Source organism: Stenella coeruleoalba, assembly GCF_951394435.1.
Source record: "Stenella coeruleoalba genome assembly, chromosome: 9".
Lineage (NCBI taxonomy): Eukaryota > Metazoa > Chordata > Mammalia > Artiodactyla > Delphinidae > Stenella > Stenella coeruleoalba.
In genome coordinates this window covers 29,827,413-29,851,422 of record NC_137155.1, presented here as the reverse complement: position 1 = coordinate 29,851,422, position 24,010 = coordinate 29,827,413, and the positions used below count along the sequence as shown (strand labels likewise).

At 35.8% G+C, this 24,010-nt stretch overlaps 1 protein-coding gene across 7 annotated transcripts in view; it reads right to left on the bottom strand.

Moving 5' to 3' along the window:
• RUNDC3B (RUN domain containing 3B) overlaps nt 1–24,010 on the bottom strand; it is a 147,743-nt gene that overhangs the window by 57,201 nt on the left and 66,532 nt on the right. For all 7 annotated transcript variants that reach the window (XR_013829877.1, XM_079932197.1, XM_079932199.1 and 4 more), the window contains 3 exons: nt 17,740–17,825; nt 6,912–7,001; nt 4,449–4,529 (listed from right to left, as the gene is read on the bottom strand). Coding sequence is in view for 6 of the 7 variants with exons in the window: in XM_079932197.1 (XP_079788323.1) it covers nt 4,449–4,529; nt 6,912–7,001; nt 17,740–17,825 (257 nt within the window). In the remaining variant the exon portion in view is untranslated. The remainder of the gene's footprint in view (nt 1–4,448; nt 4,530–6,911; nt 7,002–17,739; nt 17,826–24,010) is intronic.

Below are 24,010 nucleotides of genomic sequence, written 5' to 3'. Positions count from 1 at the left end.
CACTAAACCAGCTTTACAACAAATGCTAAAGGAACTTCTCTAAGAGGGAAACACAAGAGAAGAAAAAGACCCACAAAAACAACCCCAAATCAGTCATGAAAATGGTAATAGGAACATACATATCGAAAATCACCTTGAATGTAAATGGATTAAATGCTCCAACCGAAAGACACAGACTGGCTGAACGGATATAAAACCAAAATCCTTATATATGCTATCTACAAGAAACCCACTTCAGACCTAGGGACACAGACTGAAAGTGAGGGGATGGAAAAAGATATTCCATGCAAACGGAAATCACAAGAAAGCTGGAGTAGCAATACTCATATCAGATAAAATAGACTTTAAATTAAAGACTGTTACAAGAGATGAGGAAGGACACTACATAATGATCAAGGGATCAATCCAAGAAGAAAGTGTAACAATTATAAATATTTATGCACCCAACAAAGGAGCACCTCAAAATACATAAGGCAAATGCTAACAGCCATAAAAGGAGAAATTGACAGTAACACAGTAATACTGGGGGACTTTAACATCCCACTTACACCAATAGATCATCCAGCCAGAAAATCAATAAGGAAACACAAGCTTTAAATGACATAATAGACCAGACAGACTTAATTGATATCTTTAGGACATTACACTTGAAAGCGGAAAAATACACTTCTTCTCAAGTGCACATGAACGTTCTCCAGAATAGACCACATCTTGGGACAAAAATCAAGCCTTGGAAAATTTAAGAAAATTGAAATCGTATCAAGCATCTCTTCCAACCACAATGCTATGAGTTTAGAAATCAATTACAGGAAAAAAACTGTAAAAAACACAAATACATGGAGGCTAAACAGCGTGCTGCTAAACAGCCAAGAGATCATTGAAGAAATCAAAGAAGAAATTTAAAAATACCTAGAAACAAATGACAACGAAAACACAACGATCCAAAAACCTATGGGATGCAGAAAAAGCAGTTCTAAGAAGGAAGTTCAGAGCAATTCAAACTCACCTCAAGACACAAGAAAAATCTCAAATAAACAATCTAACCTTACACCTACAGCAATTAGAGAAAGAAGAACAAAGAAAACCCAAAGTTAGTAGAAGGAAAGAAATCATAGAGACTTCACTGGTGGCACAGTGGTTAAGAATCCGCCTGCCAATGCAGGGGACACTGGGTCAAGCCCTTGTCTGGGAAGATGCCACATGGCACGGAGCAACTAAGCCTGTGCACCACAACTACTGAGCCTGCACTCTAGAGCCTGCAAGCCACAACTACTGAAGCCTGCGTGCCACAACTTGAAGCCCGTGTGCCTAGAGCCCATGCTCCGCAACAAGAGAAGCCACCACAATGAGAGGCCCAGGCACTGCAACAAAGAGTAGCCCCTGCTCGCTGCAACTAGAGAAAGCCTGCGCACAGCAACAAAGACCCAATGCAGCCAGAAATAAATAATAAATAAATACAATTTTTTTAAAAAATTCAACACCCATTTATGATAAAAACTCTCCAGAAAGTGGGCATAGAGGGAACCTTCCTCAACCTAATAAAAGCTATATATCACAAACCCACAGCGAACATCATTCTCAATGGTGAAAAACTGAAACCATTTCCTCTAAGGTCAGGAACAAGATAAGGATGTCCACTCTCGCCACTATTATTCAACATAGTATTGGAAGCCCTAGCCACAGCAATCAGAGAAGAAAAATAAATAAAAGGAATACAAATTGGAAAAGAAGATGTAAAACTGTCACTGTTTGCCGATGACATGATACTATACATAGAAAATCCTAAAGATGCCACCAGAAAACTACTAGAACTAATCAATGAATTTGGTAGGGTTGTAGGATACAAAATTAATGCACAGAAATCTCTTGCATTCCTATACAGTAACAATGAAAGATCAGAAAGAGAAATTAAGGAAACAATCCCATTTACCATTGCAACAAAAAGAATAAAATACCTAGGAATAAACCTACCTAAGGAGGCAAAAGACCTGTAATCAGGAAACTATAAAACACTGATGAAAGAAATCAAAGATAACATAAACAGATGGAGAGATATACCATGCTCCTGGATTGGAAGAATCAATATTGTGAAAATGGCTGTACTACACCCAAAGCAATCTACAGGTTCAATGCAATCCCTATCAAACTACCAATGGCATTTTTTACAGAACTAGAACAAAAAATTTTACAATGTGTATGGAAACACAAAACACCCTGAATAGCCAAAGCAATCTTGAGAAAGAAAAACAGAGCTGCAGGAATCAGGCTCCCTGACTTCAGACTATAAATACTACAAAGCTACAGTAATCAGGACAGGATAGTACTGGCACAAAAACAGAAATATAGATCAATGGAACGGGATAGAAAGCCCAGAGATAAACCCACGCACATATGGTCACCTTATCTTTGATAAAGAAGGCAAGAATATACAATGGAGAAATGACAGCCTCTTTAATAAGTGGTGCTGGGAGAAATGGACAGATACATGTAAAAGAATGAAATTAGAACACACCCTAACACCGTACACAAAAATAAACTCAAAATGGATTAAATAAGGCCAGACACTATAAAACTCTTAGAGGAAAATACAGGCAAAACACTATATGACATAAATCACAGCAAGATCCTTTTTGACCCATCTCCTAGAGTAAGGGAAATAAAAACAAAAATAAACAAATCAGACCTAATGAAACTTCAAAGCTTTTGCACAGCAAAGGAAACCATAAACAAGACGAAAAGACAACCCTCAGAATGGGAGAAAATATTTGCAAATGAAACAATGGACAAAGGATTAATCTCCAAAATATATAAGCAGCTCATGCAGCTAAATATCACAAAACCAAACAACCCAATTCAAAAATGGGTGGAAGACCTAAATAGACATTTCTCCAAAGGAGATATACAGATGGCCAACAAATACATGAAAAGATGCTCAGCATCACTAATCATTAGAAAAATGCAAATCAAAACCACAATGTGGTATCAGCTCACACTGGTCAGAAAGGCCATCATCAAAAAATCTAGAAAAAATAAGTGCCAGAGAGGGTGTGGAGAAAAGGGAACCCTCCTGCACTGTTGGTGGGAATGTAAACTGACACAGCTACTGTGGAGAACAGTATGGAGTTTCCTTAAAAAAACTAAAAATAGAACTACCATATGACCCAGCAATCCCACTACTGGGCATATACTCTGAGAAAACCATAATTCAAAAAGAGTCATGTACCACAATGTTCACTGCAGCACTATTTACAATAGCCAGGACATGGATGCAACCTAAACGTCCACTGACAGAAAAATGGATAAAGAAGATGTGGCACATATATATAATGGAATATTACTCAGCCATAAAAAGGAAGAAAATTGAGTTATTTGTAGTGAGGTGGATGGACCTAGACTCTGTCATACAGAGTGAAGTAAGTCAGAAAGAGAAAAACAAATACCATATGCTAATGCATATGTATGGCATTTCAAAAAGTGGTACTCATGAACCTAGTGGCAGGGCAGGCATAAAGACACAGACGTAGAGAATGGACTTGAGGGCACAAGGGGGGAAGGGTTAGCTGTGACGAAGTGAGAGAGTAGCACTGACATATATACACTACCAAATGTAAAGCAGATAGCTAGTGGGAAGCTGCTGCACAGCACAAGGAGATCAGCTCGATGTTTTGTGACGACCTAGAGGGGTGGCATAGGGAGGGTGGGAGGGAGGCGCAAGAGGGAGGGAATATGGGGATATATATGGGGATATATGTATACATATAGCTGATTCACTTTGTTGTACAGCAGAAACTAACACAACACTGTAAAGCATTTATACTCCAATAAAGATGTGAAAAAGAAAGAAGTATATAAAGATCATTATTCTATTTGGGAAGTCAATTATGCAAGAAGATCTTCAGAATAGATTTCATCTGATTAATTTTCAATGCTGATGAGATTATGGAAAATCCGTAACTCTCACAAAATACTGGTAGCAGGATAAATTGATACAACTCTAAGAACAGACTTTAAGAGCCACAAAATTTTTCACTGTACTTACCTGAATAACTCTATAAATGCACAACAGAAACAAAAGGAAAATTTATTTGCACAAAAATGTTCATTATTCTTTTCATTATAATGGAGATAAATGAAAAACAATTTAAATAATGAATTATAGTTTTGTAATCTCAATGGACTATTACAGAGCTATTAAAGTTATTATATTGACTACAGCAGTAGAAATACACGCTATTTTTTAAAAACTATATTTACACTGGGATTACAATTATGTAAAAACTATATATTTATATATACACTAAAAACACAACTGGAGTTTATATTTTTGAATGATCTCTGATACTGAAATAAATGTTTTATAAAAAGTAGTTTTAATCAGATGAATATATTGCACAAGACATTCAATTATAAATTAAGATTTCAATAACATATTTCAAAATGTCAAATACCTTTGGGTAAACTTCAAATATGGTGTATAGTCTATTACAGCAGGAAAGTTGCCATCTAATCCTTCTCCCTTCAGGCAGAAGCTAAGACAATAGACAGTAAATATATTAATACATTAAAATTTAAATCAAAGTGTTATAAACAATCTCTTGTTAGAGACATTTGTTTCATCAAATTGCAGGTGAATTTCTTATTTGTAATTTAAATGTGACTTGTTATAAACACCTCATAAAGATATTCTACCTTCCATATCAATAACAAAAGCTTGTATGAGTTAATAACACTGTTACATAAATATATCATGCAAAAGTAAAATTTACTGAGAAATCTGTTCAAACATTATTTATTTCATACTATCCTCGTCTTTACTAAATTCTTAAGACATCGCTAGAGAATTTTCAGATGAAGCCTTGTTGTTCACATTTACAAATTCTCAGGTGATACTTAATATCTCCTAAAAAGAAAAAAAATTCATGGGGCTTCCCTGGTGGCACAGTGGTTGAGAGCCCGCCTGCCAATTCAGGGGACGTGGGTTTGAGCCCTGGTCCGGGAAGATTCCACATGCCACGGAGCAGCTGGGCCCGTGCGCCACAGCTGCTTAGCCTGAGCTCTGGAGCCCGCAAGCCACAACTACCGAGCCCGCCTGCTACAACTACTGAAGCCCGCGCACCTAGAGCCCGTGCTCTGCAACAAGAGAAGCCACCTCAATGAGAAGCCCGTGCATTGCAAGGAAGAATAGCCCCTGCTAGCCTCAACTTGAGAAAGCCCACAAGCGGCAACGAAGATCCAGTGCAGCCAAAAATAAATAAATACAATTAATTAATTTAAAAAAAAAGAAAAAAATTCATATATGAACCACTACCTTCTGGTTTCTTTGGGAAATGTGCCTGTTGAAATACTTGTTCTAATATGTTAATATCAAGGGTGCAGTATGTATTTTTCCAGAATTGACTAAGGAAAGAATCAAAGTGGCAACATTTTACATGGGTTTTCCTTCATTTATAGAAACATTACTAATGCATCTTTAAGACACTTTCTCTCTATACATTATCAGTGGGTTACAATAAGCCAAGAGTTTAGATTCTTAACCCAGGTTTTTTTTTTCCCCAACCAAAAACTAAATGAAGTTGTAAAGTATTTGGACAGAGCCAGCAATATGCCATGTAAAAAGTTAACACCCTTAGAGGGATCATAAAGACAACCTTCAAAACTGCATCTATCACATTCATCATAAAGAATTAAGCTAATTAACCCAATCCCACTTATCAAATTTTAAATAGAGGAAAGTTACACTTACAAAGTGAAAAGTATTTTGAAAAAGAAGTGAGTTACTAGAAAAAGTTAACCTCAGTGAAACTGGGTAGCATTATTTTTTAGTTCAAAAAATGAACTAAAAATGAAAACTAGATTTTCATTTAAGTTTTATACTTATTTGTTAACATTCTTGTGATATATTTTAAGTGATATATTTAAGTGATATATTTAATGATATATTTAAGTGATATATTTCAATAAAAATATAGGGCTTCCCTGGTGGCGCAGTGATTGAGAGTCCACCTGCCGATGCGGGGGACATGGGTTCGTGCCCTGGTCCGGTAGGATCCCACATGCCGCGGAGCAGCTGGGCCCGTGGGCCATGGCTGCTGAGCCTGCGCGTCCAGAGCCTGTGCTCCGCAACGGGAGAGGCCACAGCAGTGAGAGGCCCGCATACCACACACACACACACACACACACAAAAAATATATATATATGTGTATATATATACACATATATATATACATATAATACTTCCTTCATTCTCATGTTTCAGTTCTTATTCTAGACAAACCTTTTACTTTTAGTACAATGTAAAATCTTAGATCAATTAAAGAAATGCAAAAGGATGCTGCCATCAACCTAAAAAGAACTTACAATGTCCATTTTTAGTACTTGTAATCTTATTCTGAAATCAATTCATCTTGTTGATAATAAAAGCAAATATTAACAAAATTTTTAATATTTTAGATACAAAACAAGAAACATAACATACCTAAGATAGCCTGTCAATATCCTCTTTATCTCACCACATGAGACAATGAAAATCTTTCTGGATTTGAATCTTCTTTTAGTGTATTTCTTTTTCATTTTAAAGCAGTAGTTGAAAAATACTAAGAGATGAGATCCAAAACCTTCCTTCAGTGCTACCAGAGCGCATGACTTCTCTGCTTGGCAGGATGTGGTCCAAGCTTTCTTTTTACCCAAACTAGAGAGCAAGGTTGTCAGTTCATTCCCTAAGTTTGAGACAGCCTCTTTTTTGAGAGCAAACCTATTTAGAAAACTGATCTCATTCGAAAGGGAACAACATAAATCAAATCAATATCCAACAGTGTGCTTTACTTAGAAAACTGAAAGAAAAGAATCATAAGTGGAAACTACTATGAGGTAGAATAACTTTAAGTCATAATGCATATAGTTAGATGAAATACCTGAAATCAATAGCATTGAGTCCAAGCAGCATGCCAGCAAGCATATTTGCTTCCTCACCCAAGACAATTGCTCCATCTTCATAAAATCTCCTAAAAAATGACATGGGTGAACACATAAATATTAAAAACTGACTGAAGTTTCATCTACAGAAATCACTTAGAGCCCAAGCTCAAGTAGAAAGAACTAAATTTTATTTAATTTGTCACAACAAGAACAAACTTGGATCACTCAAGTCTTGCAGACACTTAGGAAAAAAAGATGCCACTGTAACAAAGAAAATCATTCTAAGTGCTTATACCTCTCTTAAAAAGAATCCCCAAAGTGACTCATTCAAGGGGTCTACAGTGTCTAGCATTTTTCTCTAAGAGTGAAGCAATATAAATGTCAACTGAAAGGTGGTAAATTCACAGTCATTTATACTGGTCTATTTTCAATACTAGGTAGATTATTATTCTGTACATAGAACAAACACAAACACACATTCTGTTTTTCTGTAATTCCAAAGGTTATTAACTAAATTAAGAACTAGGAAGGTGTGATTAATAGTAATTTATGCTAACCTTTAACACTACAATACTAATAGGGCAGATGGGCTAGCAAGGTGGCTGCCTATGAAAAAAAAGTATTCATCATATCTTTGACAAAAAGTGAATATGAATCTATTTTGCTAATTCCTTGAAAACTTTCTGTTTTGATCAATGTTAATTTTTAAAATACTAAAGTTTTATTTTAAAATATTTAAAATAAATATTTTGAAAAAAATATTATTTAATATGGGCTTAAGGTATTTTTCCACAAAAGAATGTAAGATCATTGAATTTACTTCTTTTTAAGAATAATAGTATGCAAAAACTAGTTTATGTCCAGTAACAGGGATAATTAAATTATTATAACTATTTATATTACACATAGTCAACACCACTCTGTAACACCCCACTAACTAAAAGGAAAGTTTCTTATTAAAGGAAATTTGTCTTGCTCTTTTCCATATTCATGAGTTTATAAAGGCTGCATGTAAAGTTTATAATACTAGCATCAATACTGAAACAGTCCACAGTTTACCAAATACTTTTACAATCATACTATTTAATAATTGCAAAGCCCATGAAGTAAATGCTGAAGGAATTGTCATTCATTTCAAATTCACCACCAAGAAGTGAGTCAGGTTAAAACAATTTGCCCAAGCTTATGTGGATAAACTTATCAAGGAGGAAAACCAATCCTTCTTACTTTAAGTTCTGCATATTTTCTATTAAACCATAATACTTCTTTTAAAACAAAAATATTTAAAGAGAATTTAACCTCTGTTACGGACCTTAAGGAATTTTACATGAATAAAAAGTACAAAGAAAAATAAAAGACTCTTTACCCTCTGACAGATGTAAGGCTGCCAACAAACATGGTGGGAAGACTAGCTTGGATTAGATGTTTTCTGTTTCCTTGGAAATATGGGAATTGTTTTCATTCATTTACATAAAAGGAGAAAAACTAAAAGTTCCAGCCTAACAAAGATTAGTAAAATAAATGGAAGTAATTTCTACATATTCAACTGAGGTGTTCCACAAAAAGGTAATCTAAGATATATAGATTTGTCTAAAAGATATTTAGACAAATCTATATATCTGAGATCTTGTCTCTGCCCCAATGGCTAAATCGGCCGTTGATTGAATATTTTATCAACTCCTGGAAGAACTATGATTCCAGTGGTTCTAGACCACCACATTCTATGGGACACAGGTGTTTGTTCTGGCTTTTGACACTGGCAATCACCCATTATTCCTAGTACTTCCCTATATAAGAAAAGGTATACTTTTATTTGCTACCTTGAGCCCACCATGTTTTAAAGTACATTCTAGGAGTCAGATCAAAACTATTCTTGCTTGTTTCCTAATGTTAATATTATATTAGGAACTAATGAAAAATACCTGAAACAAAAACTAACTGGTTTTTAGAAAAAATTTTAAGCCTAAAGGTCATTTATGTGTGTGTATATCATATTGTTTTACTGAGGTTATTTGGCTTTTGTTTTACTACTGATTTTTTTAAGCTAACCTATATAAGTGAAGTGCTTGCTATACGTGAAATCAATAATTCCACTCAAATAAAACCAAGCATGAAGCATAATGCTGCAAAGACCTGATTTAATTTAACAGTTTTCACTGCAACAGAGGGGAAGGGAGGAAAAATGGAAGAGGAAAGGCTAGTTAAGAGAATTGTCCATTGTATGCTGAACTTTTCATTATTAGTCCTGGTTAAAAAAACAAAAAATTTTCAGTAAATGTACTTCTAACTTTGAGATAACAAATTTTTAAAATAACAATATTTAAAAGAATACTAAGTGATCTGCAAAAGATTATATTTCTATCATTTAATCAAAGAATTAATCAGAGACAACACACTCATTCATGTATATTAGAGAGGTAGAAGCTATTAGGAAAAATTTATTTTATATTCCCTTAATCAAACCAACATATCAATAATTTTGACTGAAAATCTGATTCTTGTTATCAATATTTTCAAAGACTTCTAAAGACTGTAAGCTTTCAATTTCTTCATTTTATCTCATAGAAAAATTGGAACATTAATAAAGTTTGCTTATATAATCAAGATTATGTAACCAATGAGCCAAGAGCAAAGCCTAAGATGACTAATCCAATAATAGTAAGGTATATACTAAAAAAATTCCCTTTTTTGTTGAAAATATTTTTTGTTCTAAAGAAAATATTTTTATGAGCAGGATCTAACCAAAAGAGCATACTGACTTGCAAAAATGTATTATAAATATTGAAAGTACCAAGGTGAAAAATATATTAAATACTTCTGTTTAAAGATTTATATAGTAGACTATATCTTTAAAGAAGTTTTGTATTTTAGAAGCAAAGGAAAACTGTGAGCAACCATTTGATATTACTGTGGTCTGGAAGAAAAGCTCCCACTTTCTATTAGGTATACTCTTTCCAATTATTTGTATGTTGACTAGAAATATATTAGAAACTAGAAAAAGTATTTAAAATAATACCCTAATAAGAATAATACTCTTTTTATTAACACATATAATTTAATTTTAGTTGAAATATGTGTCTATAATGCCATCCTTAGTGTTCATTCTGAAAGACTATTTTAAGGCCTTTCAGGTACTTCAATAACAAATATCTTTTGGGTGGGATCCAAAGTGAACAACCAGAATAGATGATGTTGATATTGCACAATATCATGCTTCAAAATTTCCTTTTTTGAGTTGTAAGTTATTCCACACATTAAAAGTGCAATATTAAAATATGAGAAAGCTTATCTTATAAACCAAAGAAATTTCTTTATCAACATCTTGTTCTCTTCCCCAGTTTAGCCCTTACATAAGAAACTTGAAGGGAGGAGATAAAGAAGATTCTCCCTCATGACATACAAAACAAATTACAGCATTATAAAGAAATGTTCTATTCTAAGTCAAATGGAATCAGGATGAAAAACTGGCCAAAAAATAAATCTCCAAAAGGTCTTGCTAAGAATGTGAGATTCTTTAATTATTTTTATCAATAAATACATAATATAGCAAGAACTGTGCTGTATCCTATAGATAAAATGGTGAACAAGGTAAACATGACCCCTCTTTATGGAGCTTATAGTCTAGGGGAGAGGACAGGCTGAAAAAAGATAATCAGAGATGGTAAGTAGTATAAAGTAAATAAATAAGTTGTTGAGGTAGAGAAAAAATAAAGGAGAACCCAACTTTGAAGAAAGTCATTAGGAAAGACATTCTCAAGTGTTTAGTCTGAGACCTTAGGCCCAGAGAAGTTTGATCACCCAGGGCTCTGTAGGCCACATAACATTAACAATAATTGTAAACATTTACTGAGTGCCAGGCACAGTTATAAGTGCTTTACGTGAATTATCTTGCTTAACTTTACCACCAAATACTATGCCATGGAGGGAGTAAGCAATTTACCCAAGATTCCACAGCCAGAAAGTGGCGAATCCAGGGTCTGACTCCAGGGAATGTATTTGCAGAGCCTGCTGGCTAAAGTAATGAGAAACCATTTCAATGTTTAAAGTGGGAATTGACAGGATCCCTTTTACTTTTAAGACTGGCTGGAAGCTGGGTGGCTACTGGGAGGGGGCAAACTGGAATCTCAGTTGGGAAGACAATAGGGGAGTATAAGCAAGAGATGAGAAAGGTATGCATTACACTTGCAGCCATGGCGATAAAGGTAAATGGGTAGATTTGAGATAAATTTTGGAGATAGGATCGAAAAGAGTTGCTACTGGAACGACTGGAAAGAATGAAGGAGAGGGGCTTCCCTGGTGGCGCAGTGCAGGGGACACCTGCCAATGCAGGGGACAGGGGTTCGAGCCCCGGTCCGGGAAGATCCCACATGCCGTGGAGCAACTAAGCCCGTGCGCCACAACGGCTGAGCCTGCGAGCCACAGCTACTGAGCCTGCGCGCCTAGAGCCCATGTTCCACAACAACAGAAGCACCGCGATAAGAAGCCCGCGCACTGCAACGAAGAGTAGCCCCCACTCGCCGCAACTAGAGAAAGCCCACATGCAGCAACGAAGACCCAATGAAGCCAGAAATAAAATAAATTTATATTTAAAAAAATGAAGGAGAAAGAGGAATCAAACATGAATTTCAGATTCTGACTTCGTCAGCCATGTAAGTAGGGCAGCGAAACCATTTGCCAAGAAGTGGGTCAACGGGGTTGTACGATGGGGTGGGGCACGGAATCAAGAAATCTGAACTATCTAGCTAGAGGTTTAAATGTGGTGCCGCCACCATACAGCAGGTATGGTGGTAAAGTTGGTAAATGTGGTGCCGCCACCATACAGCTGGTAAAGTTCCAGGGAGATGGATGAAATTCTGAGAAGAGTAGACAACAGAGGACTGAGCCCAGAGAATACTGACACTAAGAAGCTGTGAAGAGTAAAAGAAGCCTGAGGAAGGGCAACTACAGAGGGAGAAAGAAAAGCCAGGGAATGCTATATAAGTTAAAAGCAGAGAGGTTTTTCAAGAAAGAGGAAGTTTTCAAGTATTTTAGCTGTACAAGGAAGTACAATGTGGACAGAGAAATGTCCATTACATCTGGGTAGCTTGTGGATTATTGGTATTCTTTTAAAATTATCCTTGGTGGAGTGGTGAGAGGCAGAAGCTGGACGAGAATAAAGAGCGACTCTCAGGTAGGGAGATGAAAGTGTGTATAAAGATTTTTGAGAAGTCTGGTGATGAAGCAGAACGTGGAAATGAGCAGTATGAGAGGGAAATGCAGGTTCAAGGGAGAAGTTTTTGCTGTTAAGGTAGGAGATACCAGTATATGCTTCTACGTGGGTGGGAATGATCCAGCAATGGGAAAGAGATTGAGGATGAGGAAAGAGAGAGGTGATAACTAAAGGCAGAAGTGAATGGGGAGAGGATCTAGAAGAAAGCAGCCTCTGACAGGAGACACATTCCATCACAACAAAAATGATTGTCTTGGGCTTCCCTGGTGGTGCAGTGGTTGAGAGTCCGCCTGCCGATGCAGGGGACACGGGTTCGTGCCCCGGTCCGGGAAGATCCCACATGCTGCGGAGCGGCTGGGCCCGTGAGCCATGGCCGCTGGGCCTGCGCATCCGGAGCCTGTGCTCTGCAACGGGAGAGGCCACGGCAGTGAGAGGCCCGCGTACCGCAAAAAAAAAAGAAAAGAAAAGAAAAGATTGTCTTGACTATTAATATGATTCTTGTCTTCAGTCTTGACTCCTTGGGCTTTTCATCGGCTGTGGCGAGGTCCAGATCCTCCTCAGCTACCACTTCACAAATGAGGTACTGGGTCCCACAGAACAAGCACATAAGCAAGCACCAGAAGCAGCAGCAGCAGCTTTTCATTCCTTTTTATGGCTGAATAATATTCCACCGCATGGAGTGGACATTTTGCTTACCCCTTCATCAGTTGATGGATATTCGGGTTCTCTCGCCTTTTTGGCTCTTATGGATTATGCTGCTGTGAACATCTGTGTACATGTTTTTTTTGTGAACACATGGTTTTAATTCTCTTGGATATCTGTATCTATTTATCTAGGATTCATGTGCTGGGACATATAGTAACTCTACGTTTAACTTTATGAGGAATTGCCAGGCTGTTTTTCAAAGTGGTTGCATCATTTTACTTTCCCACAATCAATGTATAATTGTTGCAATGTTTCCACATCCTTGCCAACACTTGTTATTATATATTCTTTTTTTTTTTTTTTGTGGTACACGGGCCTCTCACTGTTGTGGCCTCTCCCGTTGCGGAGCACACGCTCTGGATGCGCAGGCCCAGCAGCCATGGCTCACGGGCCCAGCCGCTCCACGGCATGTGGGATCCTCCCAGACCGGGGCACGAGCCCGTGTCCCCTGCATCGGCAGGCGGACTCTCAACCACTGTGCCACCAGGGAAGCCCATATATGTTCTTTTGATCGTAGCCATCCTAGCAGGTGCGCAGTGGTATCTTGCAGTTTAGATTTGCATTTCCCTGATGCCTACTGATGTTACACATCTTCCATGTGTTTCTTGGTCATTTGTGTACCTTCTTTGGAAAAATGTCTATTCAGATTCTTTGCCCATTTTAAAATTTAAAAATATTTTATTACTGAGTTGTAAGAGTTCTTCATATATATTTCACAATCAAGTCTCTTATCAGATGTAGGCTTTGCAAATATTTTCTCCAGTTCTGTGGATTGTTTTTTCACTTTCTTGAAGATATTCTTCAAAGCGATAAGCTTTACATTTTGATTCTGCCCAATTTATCTATTTTCCTTTTGCTGCTTGGGTGTTTAGTAACATGTCTAAGAAACTACTATCTAATCCCAGGTCATGCAGATTTACATCTATGTTCTCTTCTAAGAGCTTTACTTTTAGGTCTGAGCCATTTTGAGTTAACTTTATATGTGCTGTGTGGCAGCAGTCCACAAGCACATTTTAATCACGTGTATTTTTTTCATCTTAATAATGTAAAACTTTCAAACATTCAAATTCCTAAAGACCTTCTTAGTTCTTGAAAGGTGTGGTAATTTATCACTACCCCATCTACTCTCCTATCCTTTAGAAAAGTGTTTATCCATTCCTTTTTCTTCCCCCTTTGTGACAGCTGAGTAATTTTGAAGTTTTACTTTATACGTTCCTCTTCTCTTACTCCTACTATCATATCGAGAAGATTAACGTTTTTTGAACACTACTTTTGTCATCATAAATGAAGTACTGTGGCGCAACTGCAAGGTAATAAACAGGATTCCACACAGTAATTTTTTCTCTACTTTATATTTTCCACAGTTGTTACTTCAAAATCTTACCAGAATATTTTCGATCTTGTTTCAAATGTCACATTTGTATTCTTTAGCTTAACTTTTCTAATTATTTTTCAGGCCACGGGTGAGGAGAAAGTAAAACTTTGAGCAAATTATTCAGTTTCTACCTTACTTCTCTATCTCTAGGTTTTCCCAGTAACCTACCAAAATAATTCCTTTTTTTTTTTTTTAGCTTGGATTCTCTTCTTGAGTCTGCCAACTTCCCACCTCTGGCTCTTTCCCAACAACACCCCAATCCGTAAACCGTGAAACTCTTCAAGGATTTTTTCAATTGCTCACCAAGATATCCTCCACCGTAGCAAAAAGATCACATGAATTTCTCTAATACTTTGGAGCGATCGTCACGTACGTCAGAAGATTTATCGTAGTTGTGCTCCCCACAGTTCCTCTACCCAATCCTTATCCTTGGATTTTCACTGATCAGTACTTTCAAGCTGCCTGTCTTAGCTCATGTAGCTCCTCCTTCTGTACTGGGGTAAACACTTGTATCACCATTTTAAAAGACCTCATTACTCTCTATCTGTGAAGAGTAGAACAAGAAGAAATCACTTGATTCAGATACTCTCAAGACTCCTAAAGAATTAGAGATCATTTCTCATTGTTCTACAAGCGCTTATGTCAGGGAGCATCCAGACAAAAGGTAAGGAATAACTCTTCTTTCTAAAAGTACGCTTGTTATTTTACAAACGTAATCTTCCAAATACATATGTTTTCGCTATGGGTTCACAATCAAATTTATTTATAATTAAGTTTCTCTGGTTTGATTTCAGTTAATAAAAAATAAGTAGTGTAAATAGTTAAAAAAAAAGACTTCGTCTTTTGGCAACTGCCTTTTTTTAGTTAACTTTTAGGATGAGAGTTCTGAAGTAACTACTTACTTCATTTCTTGATAATTACAGAGCCATCATAGTCACATTTAAATACTGTGTGTGTATCTGTGTATATAAATATGATGTATTTCTGTGTGTGTATAAACATATACTAAGCCATGTTTCTATTTGAGTAATATATGTTTATATATTGTTAAAAGAATATTTTTACTTCATGAACTTTTCACAGCTGAATCACTTCCTTTTTTCAAAAAAAAACCCAGCTAATACCTAAAAACAAGGCAAAAAGGATTTCCCTTAAAAAATTTAAGCTACTCACTCTAAAAATAGTCTATTCAAGTACTATTTCTACCCCACCCAACTGTGTAAACTAAGAAACAAGACTAACAACTTAGACAGATTTTTTTTTCTTAAATTTATTTATTTATTTTTGGCTACACTGGGTCTTCGTTGATGCACGCGGGCTTCCTCTAGTTGCGGCGAGTGGGGGCTACTCTTCGTTGCGGTACGTGGCCTTCTCATTGCAGTGGCTTCTCTTGTTGCGGAGCACGGGCTCTAGGCACGCGGGCTTCAGTAGTTGTGGCACATGGGCTCAGTAGTTGTGGCTCGCGTGCTATAGAGAGCAGGCTCAGTAGTTGTGGCACATGGGCTTAGTTGCTCTGCGGCATGTGGGATCTTCCTGGACCAGGGCTTGAACCCGTGTCCCCTGCATTGGCAGGTGGATTCTTAACCACTGCACCACCAGGGAAACCCTAGAGAGATTATTAATGCTTTAATTTCTATTTAGGAAAGACTATCTTGTTATTGTACAGGAGATAATTATGGTATAAACTTGGTTTTGATTTCATTAATTTAGGATTTTTAGGTTTGATCTATGAGATTCTGATACTACTTTTATTTTTGAAGCCTTATTATCTTCAATATTTATTATCTTCCATAATTAAACGTATTTACTAGTGATGATAAATAAAACAAATGTTTCATTGCATAAGACTTATTTCAAATGTCTAAGAGTTTATCATCATCTCACTGTCTATCTTTAGAAATATCTCAAGAGTATCATACTGCTTTAAAAGAATTCAATAAGCATATATCAGATTTACTTTATCCAAATGCTTCTTGGAGTTAGAAGTCTTTATATCCTGGTCAAATTTATAATGATAATTTTTTCTTTGTATCTTCCAAATAAAAAATTTATTGTTTTATTACCTAAAAACATAAAGACACCTAAGTAAAGATATTATAATCTATATTAGCTAGTTAGCTAAAAGAATGTGTCATAATAAAGGCCCAGATTTTCTCAAAATCCAAAATGTCAAATATGGCATCAGGACATGAACTTAAGATTCCAGATACATGATTTCTGTATATATATTCCTTATTTTCTGTCAAAACTGGTTTACAGACACTCTCTTCTTTAAGAAATACAATTAACGAGGTAGCAATAAGTATGGTAATTTAGAAGTGTCTAAGGCAGTGCTGTCTGATAGAACTTTCTGCTATGAAGCACTGTTCTATACCTGTGCTGTCCAATTTGGCTGCCATTAACCACAGAAGGCCAGTGAACACCTAAAATGTGATAAAGCAACTGAAGAACTGAATCAGTAATTTTACTTTTTTAAAAAATAAATTAATTTATTTTATTTATTTATTTTTGGTTGTGCTGGGTCTTTGTTACTGCGTGTGGGCTTTCTCTAGTTGCGGCGAGTGGGGGCTACTCTTCATTGCGGTGCGCGGGCTTCTCACTGAGGTGGCTTCTCTTGTTGCGGAGCATGGGCTCTAGGTGCACGGGCTTCAGTAGTTGTGGCACGTGGGCTCTACAGTGCAGGCTCAGTAGTTGTGGCCCACAGGCTTCACTGCTCCGCGGCATGTGGGATCTTCCTGGATCAGGGCTCAAAACCGTGTCCCCTGCGTCGGCAGGTGGATTCTTAACCACTGCGTCACCAGGGAAGCCCAGTAATTTTACTTAATTTCAATTTTAATTTACACAGGGGCATGTGGTTAGTGGTGACTGTATTGAATAGTACATATCTAGGATATTGAAAATATTGAATATTTTCATTTACAAATACTACTGAAATGGAAAAAAAATGGTTTCTTTAACAAAAGCTATAAATATAGATTAGCAGACCACAGCTGAGTAGGAATGACTGTTGTCTTAATATGAACCTTTTCTTGACCATCATAAAAAATTAATAAAGTCCTGTTTTGCACAATGTACCATCTTACAACCCAAGAAGAACACTGGTATAGACTGCCCCTAAAAAGACAATTGAGCAACCATTAATTATATTATATAAGAATTAAAGAAATAAATATTGTGGTGTGGAAAGAGAAAGAATGCTATAGGGATTTCACAGATTTTTCTCCAAATTGGTTAGAAAAAAGTCTGTGGAGAAAATGAAACTTCACGTGTTGAAAAAGTAAGAATCAGAAATTGTTCAGAAAAAAGATATTCCAGGCAGAATGTGAGGCCTGAAAAGATAAACCAAGGTAAGATGTATGTTTAGTTGAGAAACTGCATTTTCCTGAGAAGACAGTGGATTTATCTGAGAAGTACAAAAAGGAGGAAATAAAATAGGCAAGGACTTTAAAAACAAATGCGTCTTCATCTATTCTTACTGCTAAGTCTTCTGGTAAATCTTTTAAATATATATTGAAAATTAAAAGGACTTTTAAACCTGGTTGTTTTGAAGTCTCTCAGAGCTGTAGAGATGTATTCAGATAAATGTTTTTCCATGAGTGCTACTCTGATCCAGGCTCTACCCTAAAAGGAAGAAGAAAGAATCAAACATGAAAAAAAAAATTAGAAGTTAAAATATATTTTGCCTGCTATGTCATAAAAATATAAACATTTTAATATGCAAAGAATAACTCAAAATATGCATTTGATAAAGACTAAAAAATAAGTAGATAAGATGAGGTAAATTTTAATTATATATAGTATATACTTTGTTCTCTGAAGGTGCAGGGTAGATCATGTCAGATTAACTTTCTAGCATCTGAAGGGACATAACCATTAATATTGACTTAACTTGGGTTACAGACTTCTTGTGAATTATAGAAGGAAATCACAAGACATATCTCTTTACTTCAATGCCCAAATCAACATGCCAATTAAAATGAGCTCCCTTATAAAACATGAAGAAAAGAGTCCGTTCTCATTAATAATCACCTTCACACCACTTGTTTAGTCTTTCCAGAGGAACGTTTCAGACAACCAAATTTCATTATTTATCATGCATCCAAATCATGAGTTACTGAATTTGGTGCCTCCAGAGCATATTCTAAAGACTATTACCGAAAATTTAAACCAGAAAAAACAAACGCACAACAAAAGCACCCAGAAGCATACTCTAGAACAAAATCAGAGAAAACACACAATTCTAACAAAATATGAAAAATTTAATTTTACTTTTGAAAAGAGGTAACATCATTCAATAGTTGGGACTAGCTAGTTTTGTTATAATCCAAAGCATTTCTTCTGGATTCTTTGTTTAGAATGAAAGACTATAAAGATTATATTTTTTAGTGGGAATTTTATAATTCAATTACTTTCCTTTTCACTCAACCCTTTCACACATCTCCAGAAAATCTATGAAGATTAACTATATAGAAATTCAAAACACTGCAATGGCAGCTAAGAATAAAGGTGTCGCTAACCAATATATATGATGGTCGACTACCAGTATAGAAAAAGAAGCACTGAAATGTCTACAGTTGTAGAAATGTCTACAACTCTAGTGAATTCACCAAAACTGTCGGACAGAAGGATGAAAACGGAGTTAATCGAGGCGTGGAAAAACCTAGCAGGCTAGGACTTCCCTGGTGGTGCAGTGGTTAAGAAGCCGCCTGCCAATGCAGGGGACACAGGTTTGAGCCCTGGTCCGAGAAGATCCCACATGCCGCAGAGCAACTAAGCCCGTGTGCCACAACTACTGAGCCTGTGCTCTAGAGCCCGCGAGCCACAACTACTGAGCCCGTGCGCCTAGAGCCTGTGCTCCACAATGAGAAGCCACCGCAACGAGAAGCCCACGCAATGCAACAAAGAGTAGCCCCCGCTCGCCACAACTAGAGAAAGCCCACGCACAGCAACAAAGACCCAATGCAGCCAAAAAAAAATTACAATAAATTAAAAAAAAAAAAAACAACCTAGCAGGCTACAAGCAGCAGTATTGTTGGGAAATAAAGAAATGATATGGGTGTGATTAGTATGCCAGTCAGTTTGCCCACCTTTTTTAACCTAAAAATCCCTTAGCTTGCCCTGTGCTCAGTCCATTGTTTCTGCTGAGTCAGCCCAGGGAAACCTACAGTTAGTTGTAGCAGATTGGAACAGAGGAAGGAAGAGGCAAGCATGAGCTCTCAGTCTCAAGTTTCTTAAAATTTCATCTAAAAGACACAGAGACTAGTAGTAGTGGCTTGAATCAAAAAGCTACATTCTAAAACAGAAGCGGGAAAAGCTGCTTTCCAGAGAAAGTTAGACACAGGAGACTGTGCTATTGTTAAGATAAGAAATATGGGGGAAAGTCCTGCTTCCTGATTTATTAATTTCAATCCACACAGAACTGGGCTGCACCTAGTTTCCTGTCCTTAGATGTTTGTGGAATTCTTTGTTATATTGTCATAATAAATGGTGCTGATTTTAACAGTTTCTTTTCTTTCAACAAAAGAAACAGAAGATATAAAGCTTGTTGGGGCCATAAAGGGGGAAAAGCTGAAAATTAGGTTTAAGATTTTAGACTTTATCAGATAATGGTGAACCACTGAAGGTTGCTGTTATTGTTTGGGAGACATAAATATTTGTTTGTTTGCCACTAAAGGTTTTTCCAAAAAATAAACGTAGTCAACACTTCTTAAGAATGTAATTAATACATGCTTACCTCTGTTTTAAGAGCGTTTTACACATTAAGATATTTAATCCTCACAAGAACTGTGTGTGAGTCAGGTTACAATACTATCCCTACTTTACTATATGAAGAAACAAAAAATAGACACAACTGGAAGACAGGAAACTCATGCCACCAAACCAACCAACCTAATTGAACTAATACCCATACACTCTACCTTCCCTCCTATTTCAGGGGATGAACTGTAATCATTTAGGATAGTAAAAAGACAAATCACAGAGTGGACAAAAATACTTGCATTATATGTATCTGACAAAAGAATCTCATTTGTAGAATGCCAAAAATTCTTACAAATCCATAAGAAAAAGATAACTCAATTTAAAAATGAGCTGCAAGGGGAAGATTTTAAATTATAGCGTCAATTTCTTTAGTAGACATCAGAATATTCAGAGGCTTTCTTCCTTTTTGTGTTAGCTTTGTAAGTGACAGTTTTCAAATAATCTGCCCATTTCATTTAAATTTTTTAATTTATAGGTGTGAAGTTATTCATAATACTTTCTTTTAGGATTTTTAATGTCTGTAGGGTCGATGGGTTTTACCTCTTCTTCATTACTGATACTGGTAATTTATAATCTCTCTTTTTCTTTTCTTTCTTGAGTAGCCTTGCTAGAAACTTAACAGTTATATTAATCTTTTTAAAAACACCAACTGGGACTTCCCTGGTGGCACAGTGGTTAAGAATCCACCTGCCAATGCAGGGGGTACGGGTTTGATCCCTAGTCCAGGAAGATTCCACATGCCACGGAACAGCTAAGCCCGTGTGCCACAACTACTGAGCCTGCGCTTTAGAGCCTGTGAGCCACAACTACTGAGCCCGCCTGCCACAAGTACTGAAGCTTACGCACCTAGAGCCCGTGCTCTGCAACAAGAGAAGCCAACGCCACAAGAAGCCTGCGCACCACAATGAAGAGAAGCCCCTGCTGGCCGAAACTAGAGAAAGCCAGCACACAGCAACGTAGACCCAACGCAGCCAAAAATAAATTAATTAATTAGTTAAAAAAACCAAAAAATACCAACTTCTGGCTTTGTTGATAGGCTTCTAGTGTACACTTGTTTCAATTTAATTGAATTTTTGCTCTTCATTATTTCTTTCCTTCTACTTTGGGTTTATTACTTTTTTTTAAGCTTCTTGAGATGAAAGCTTTGATCACTGATTTTTCAGCCTTTCTTTAAAAAAAATACATAAAAGCCTATTTAAGCCTATCTATTCTCCTCTAAGCATAATTTTTTATATATTTTCATTATCATTACTTACCAAATATTTTTCAATTTCATGTGTAATTTCTTCTTTCATCCATGAGTTATTTAGAAATTCTTCTCAAATTCAACTTATATAAGCATTTTCTAGTTATCTTTTTATTATTGATTCTACTGTGGTTAGAGAACATACTTATATTTCAATCCTCTGAAATTCATTGAGGTGAATTACAACTTAGCAAACGACCGATTTTTGTACAAGTTCTATAAGAATGAATATCCTGTAGCTTCCTATTTGGATTTTCTTATATACTCCAGTTCTCTAGTATTCTTAATCTTTATTTATATCATAATTACTTAAAAGTTCATTATCTGCATCTCCCATAGGTCTGTTTCAATTGTCTTTTTTATATTTCTTAGTTTTATTCATTTAATCTTGTTTCCGTATATACCTGGTGATTTCTGATTAAATAATGGACACTGTGGAGGAAAATTTGTAGCAACTCTAGTGCTACCTTTCTCTAGAGTAGATTTGCTTTTCTTCTGGTAGACAGACAGTGTACTTGAAAATCACCTTGTACCACTTAAGGACACCGCTTTTAGGTCTTTTGAAGGCTAGTCTTCATCTGAATTCCCCTTACTCCCAAGGTATAGCCTTTCTGGGGTCACAAATAAAAGCCTGGAGTGTTTACAGGGCCCCTCCAATTTGTGTCACTTCCAGGTTTGGGGCCATCACACTAAAGAACTAGGGATAGGAAAAGTCGGGTGGTAGTTAAAAGAGGAGGTAGATTTGTGAATCAGTAATAGAAAATGAACATAAAAATGGCCTCTTTGCAATACTATATCTTATTGCAAAGTTCTAGTATTTGGTAATTCTGGTGTATCTGTGATTAACACCCTCTCTCTGTCTCTGCCTCTTTCAGTAGAAAATTTGGCTAACCAGCCTCTGGGACAAAGCACTGACAAGGCCAGCTTCTGAACAAGGAAAAAGTAAACAAGAAGATGAGACCAGGAATAACTAGGAAGGATTAGGGACATAAGTCATAAGAATGTATTAAAGACTACACTCACAGTTCTGTCATGGTATAGGTGCTCAATAAAAATTTATCAGGTGGAAGGATGCATGGATGTATGAATGGTTGATGTGAGTAGTATATTCAGAAATTGGTCTAATATGTTAAATTTATATCATAGAAGGAACAAGGGATAAGGTTGCTTATCCTAACAAGGATGGGGGGGCAGTATAGGGGTAGGAGAGTGGAAGGTACAAACTACTGGGTGTAAGACAGGCTACAAGGATGCACTATACAGCATAGGGAATAGAGCCAATATTTTGTAATAACTGTAAATGGAAAGTAACCTTTAAAAATTATATTAAAAAAAAGTAAAAATAAATTGTTTTAAAATTTAGGTACTTGGTCCATGTTTTACAAAATATTTAATTTCAATATATGTGTCAATTTTGCTAACCAAAAATTTTCCATAAGAAAAAAATCTTTCTAAATAAAAATGGATACAGGAACAATAAACTTAGAAACTACACTGTTGAAAGATGATTGTTATACATTTGTGTATTATACAGACATGTAATTTATTAGGTTATGATTGTCAAATAATGAATTGAATTAAATTATGTCGACTTAAAACTATCTAATATTTTCAACCTTTATTTTCTATTTCATTTTTATTTCATTCTGTAACTCTTAAGTGTCAAAAATGGTAAGGAAAGTTATTATGACAAACCAATAAAAATAAATAAACTACTATACTAAAGCTAACATACCTTATGTCACCAGCTCAGACCTTTACAATCTTAAAAATTTTGAGGACTCCAAAGGGTTTTTACATAGGTTATATCTATCCATATTCACTGCACTACAAGTCAAAACTGGAAACTTTAAAAATATATAGTTATTAAAAAAATAATGAACTCATTATATGTTAACACTGAAAACCATATTTTTATGAAAAAATAACTATCTTTCCCTAAAAAAAATATTAGAGAGAAGAGACCTCTGTTTTACATTTTTACAAATCTCTTTAATGTATGGCTTAATAAAAGAGAACTAGATATCTGCTTCAGCATTCTATCTGTTGCAATGGGTCGTTCTGGTTGAAGCATGTGAAGAAAATCTACCCTCACACAGATACATAATTGGAAAAAGGAATCATTTAATAGCCTTTTCAGATAATTGTGGATGATATTCTCCTTTGGTTCTAATCAAAACTCAGTAAGTGATAATTTCTTAAAGGTTAATTGCAACATGGACTCTATAACCATATCAATGAATGTTTCATACTGTATTACATTCTTACACTTTGAATGGATATTTTACCCATGCATGATTTTATTATTCCACACATCAGACGCAAGAGGGAAGAGATATGGGAACATATGTATATGTATAACTGATTCACTTTGTTATAAAGCAGAAACTAACACACCATTGTGAAGCAGTTATACTCCAATAAAGATGTTAAAAAAATAAAAAATATAAGTTATGCAGGTCTACAAAATACTGACACATTCCATTAAATAATATATATTTTTGTTAATATCAACATCAGTGTTATTAGAAAAGCATTTAAGTACTAGGAAGTTATCGAGTTAAGATGGTGAATACACTACAAGTTTTCCAAAATTCTAATTTTTACTGGAAAGCTTTCATTTTACCATTGGCAACAAATACTCTCAAGCTGTTTTTCTTGAAGGAACAGGTTTACTTCATTCATCTTTACTTATGAAATGTCTGCAAAATGCCTACGTTTAAAAAGGCTATAGTTTGAATGTTTTTCTTTCAAGTAAAAATAGTATTACATGACAAAAGTGTCTAGTTCAGTTAACAAT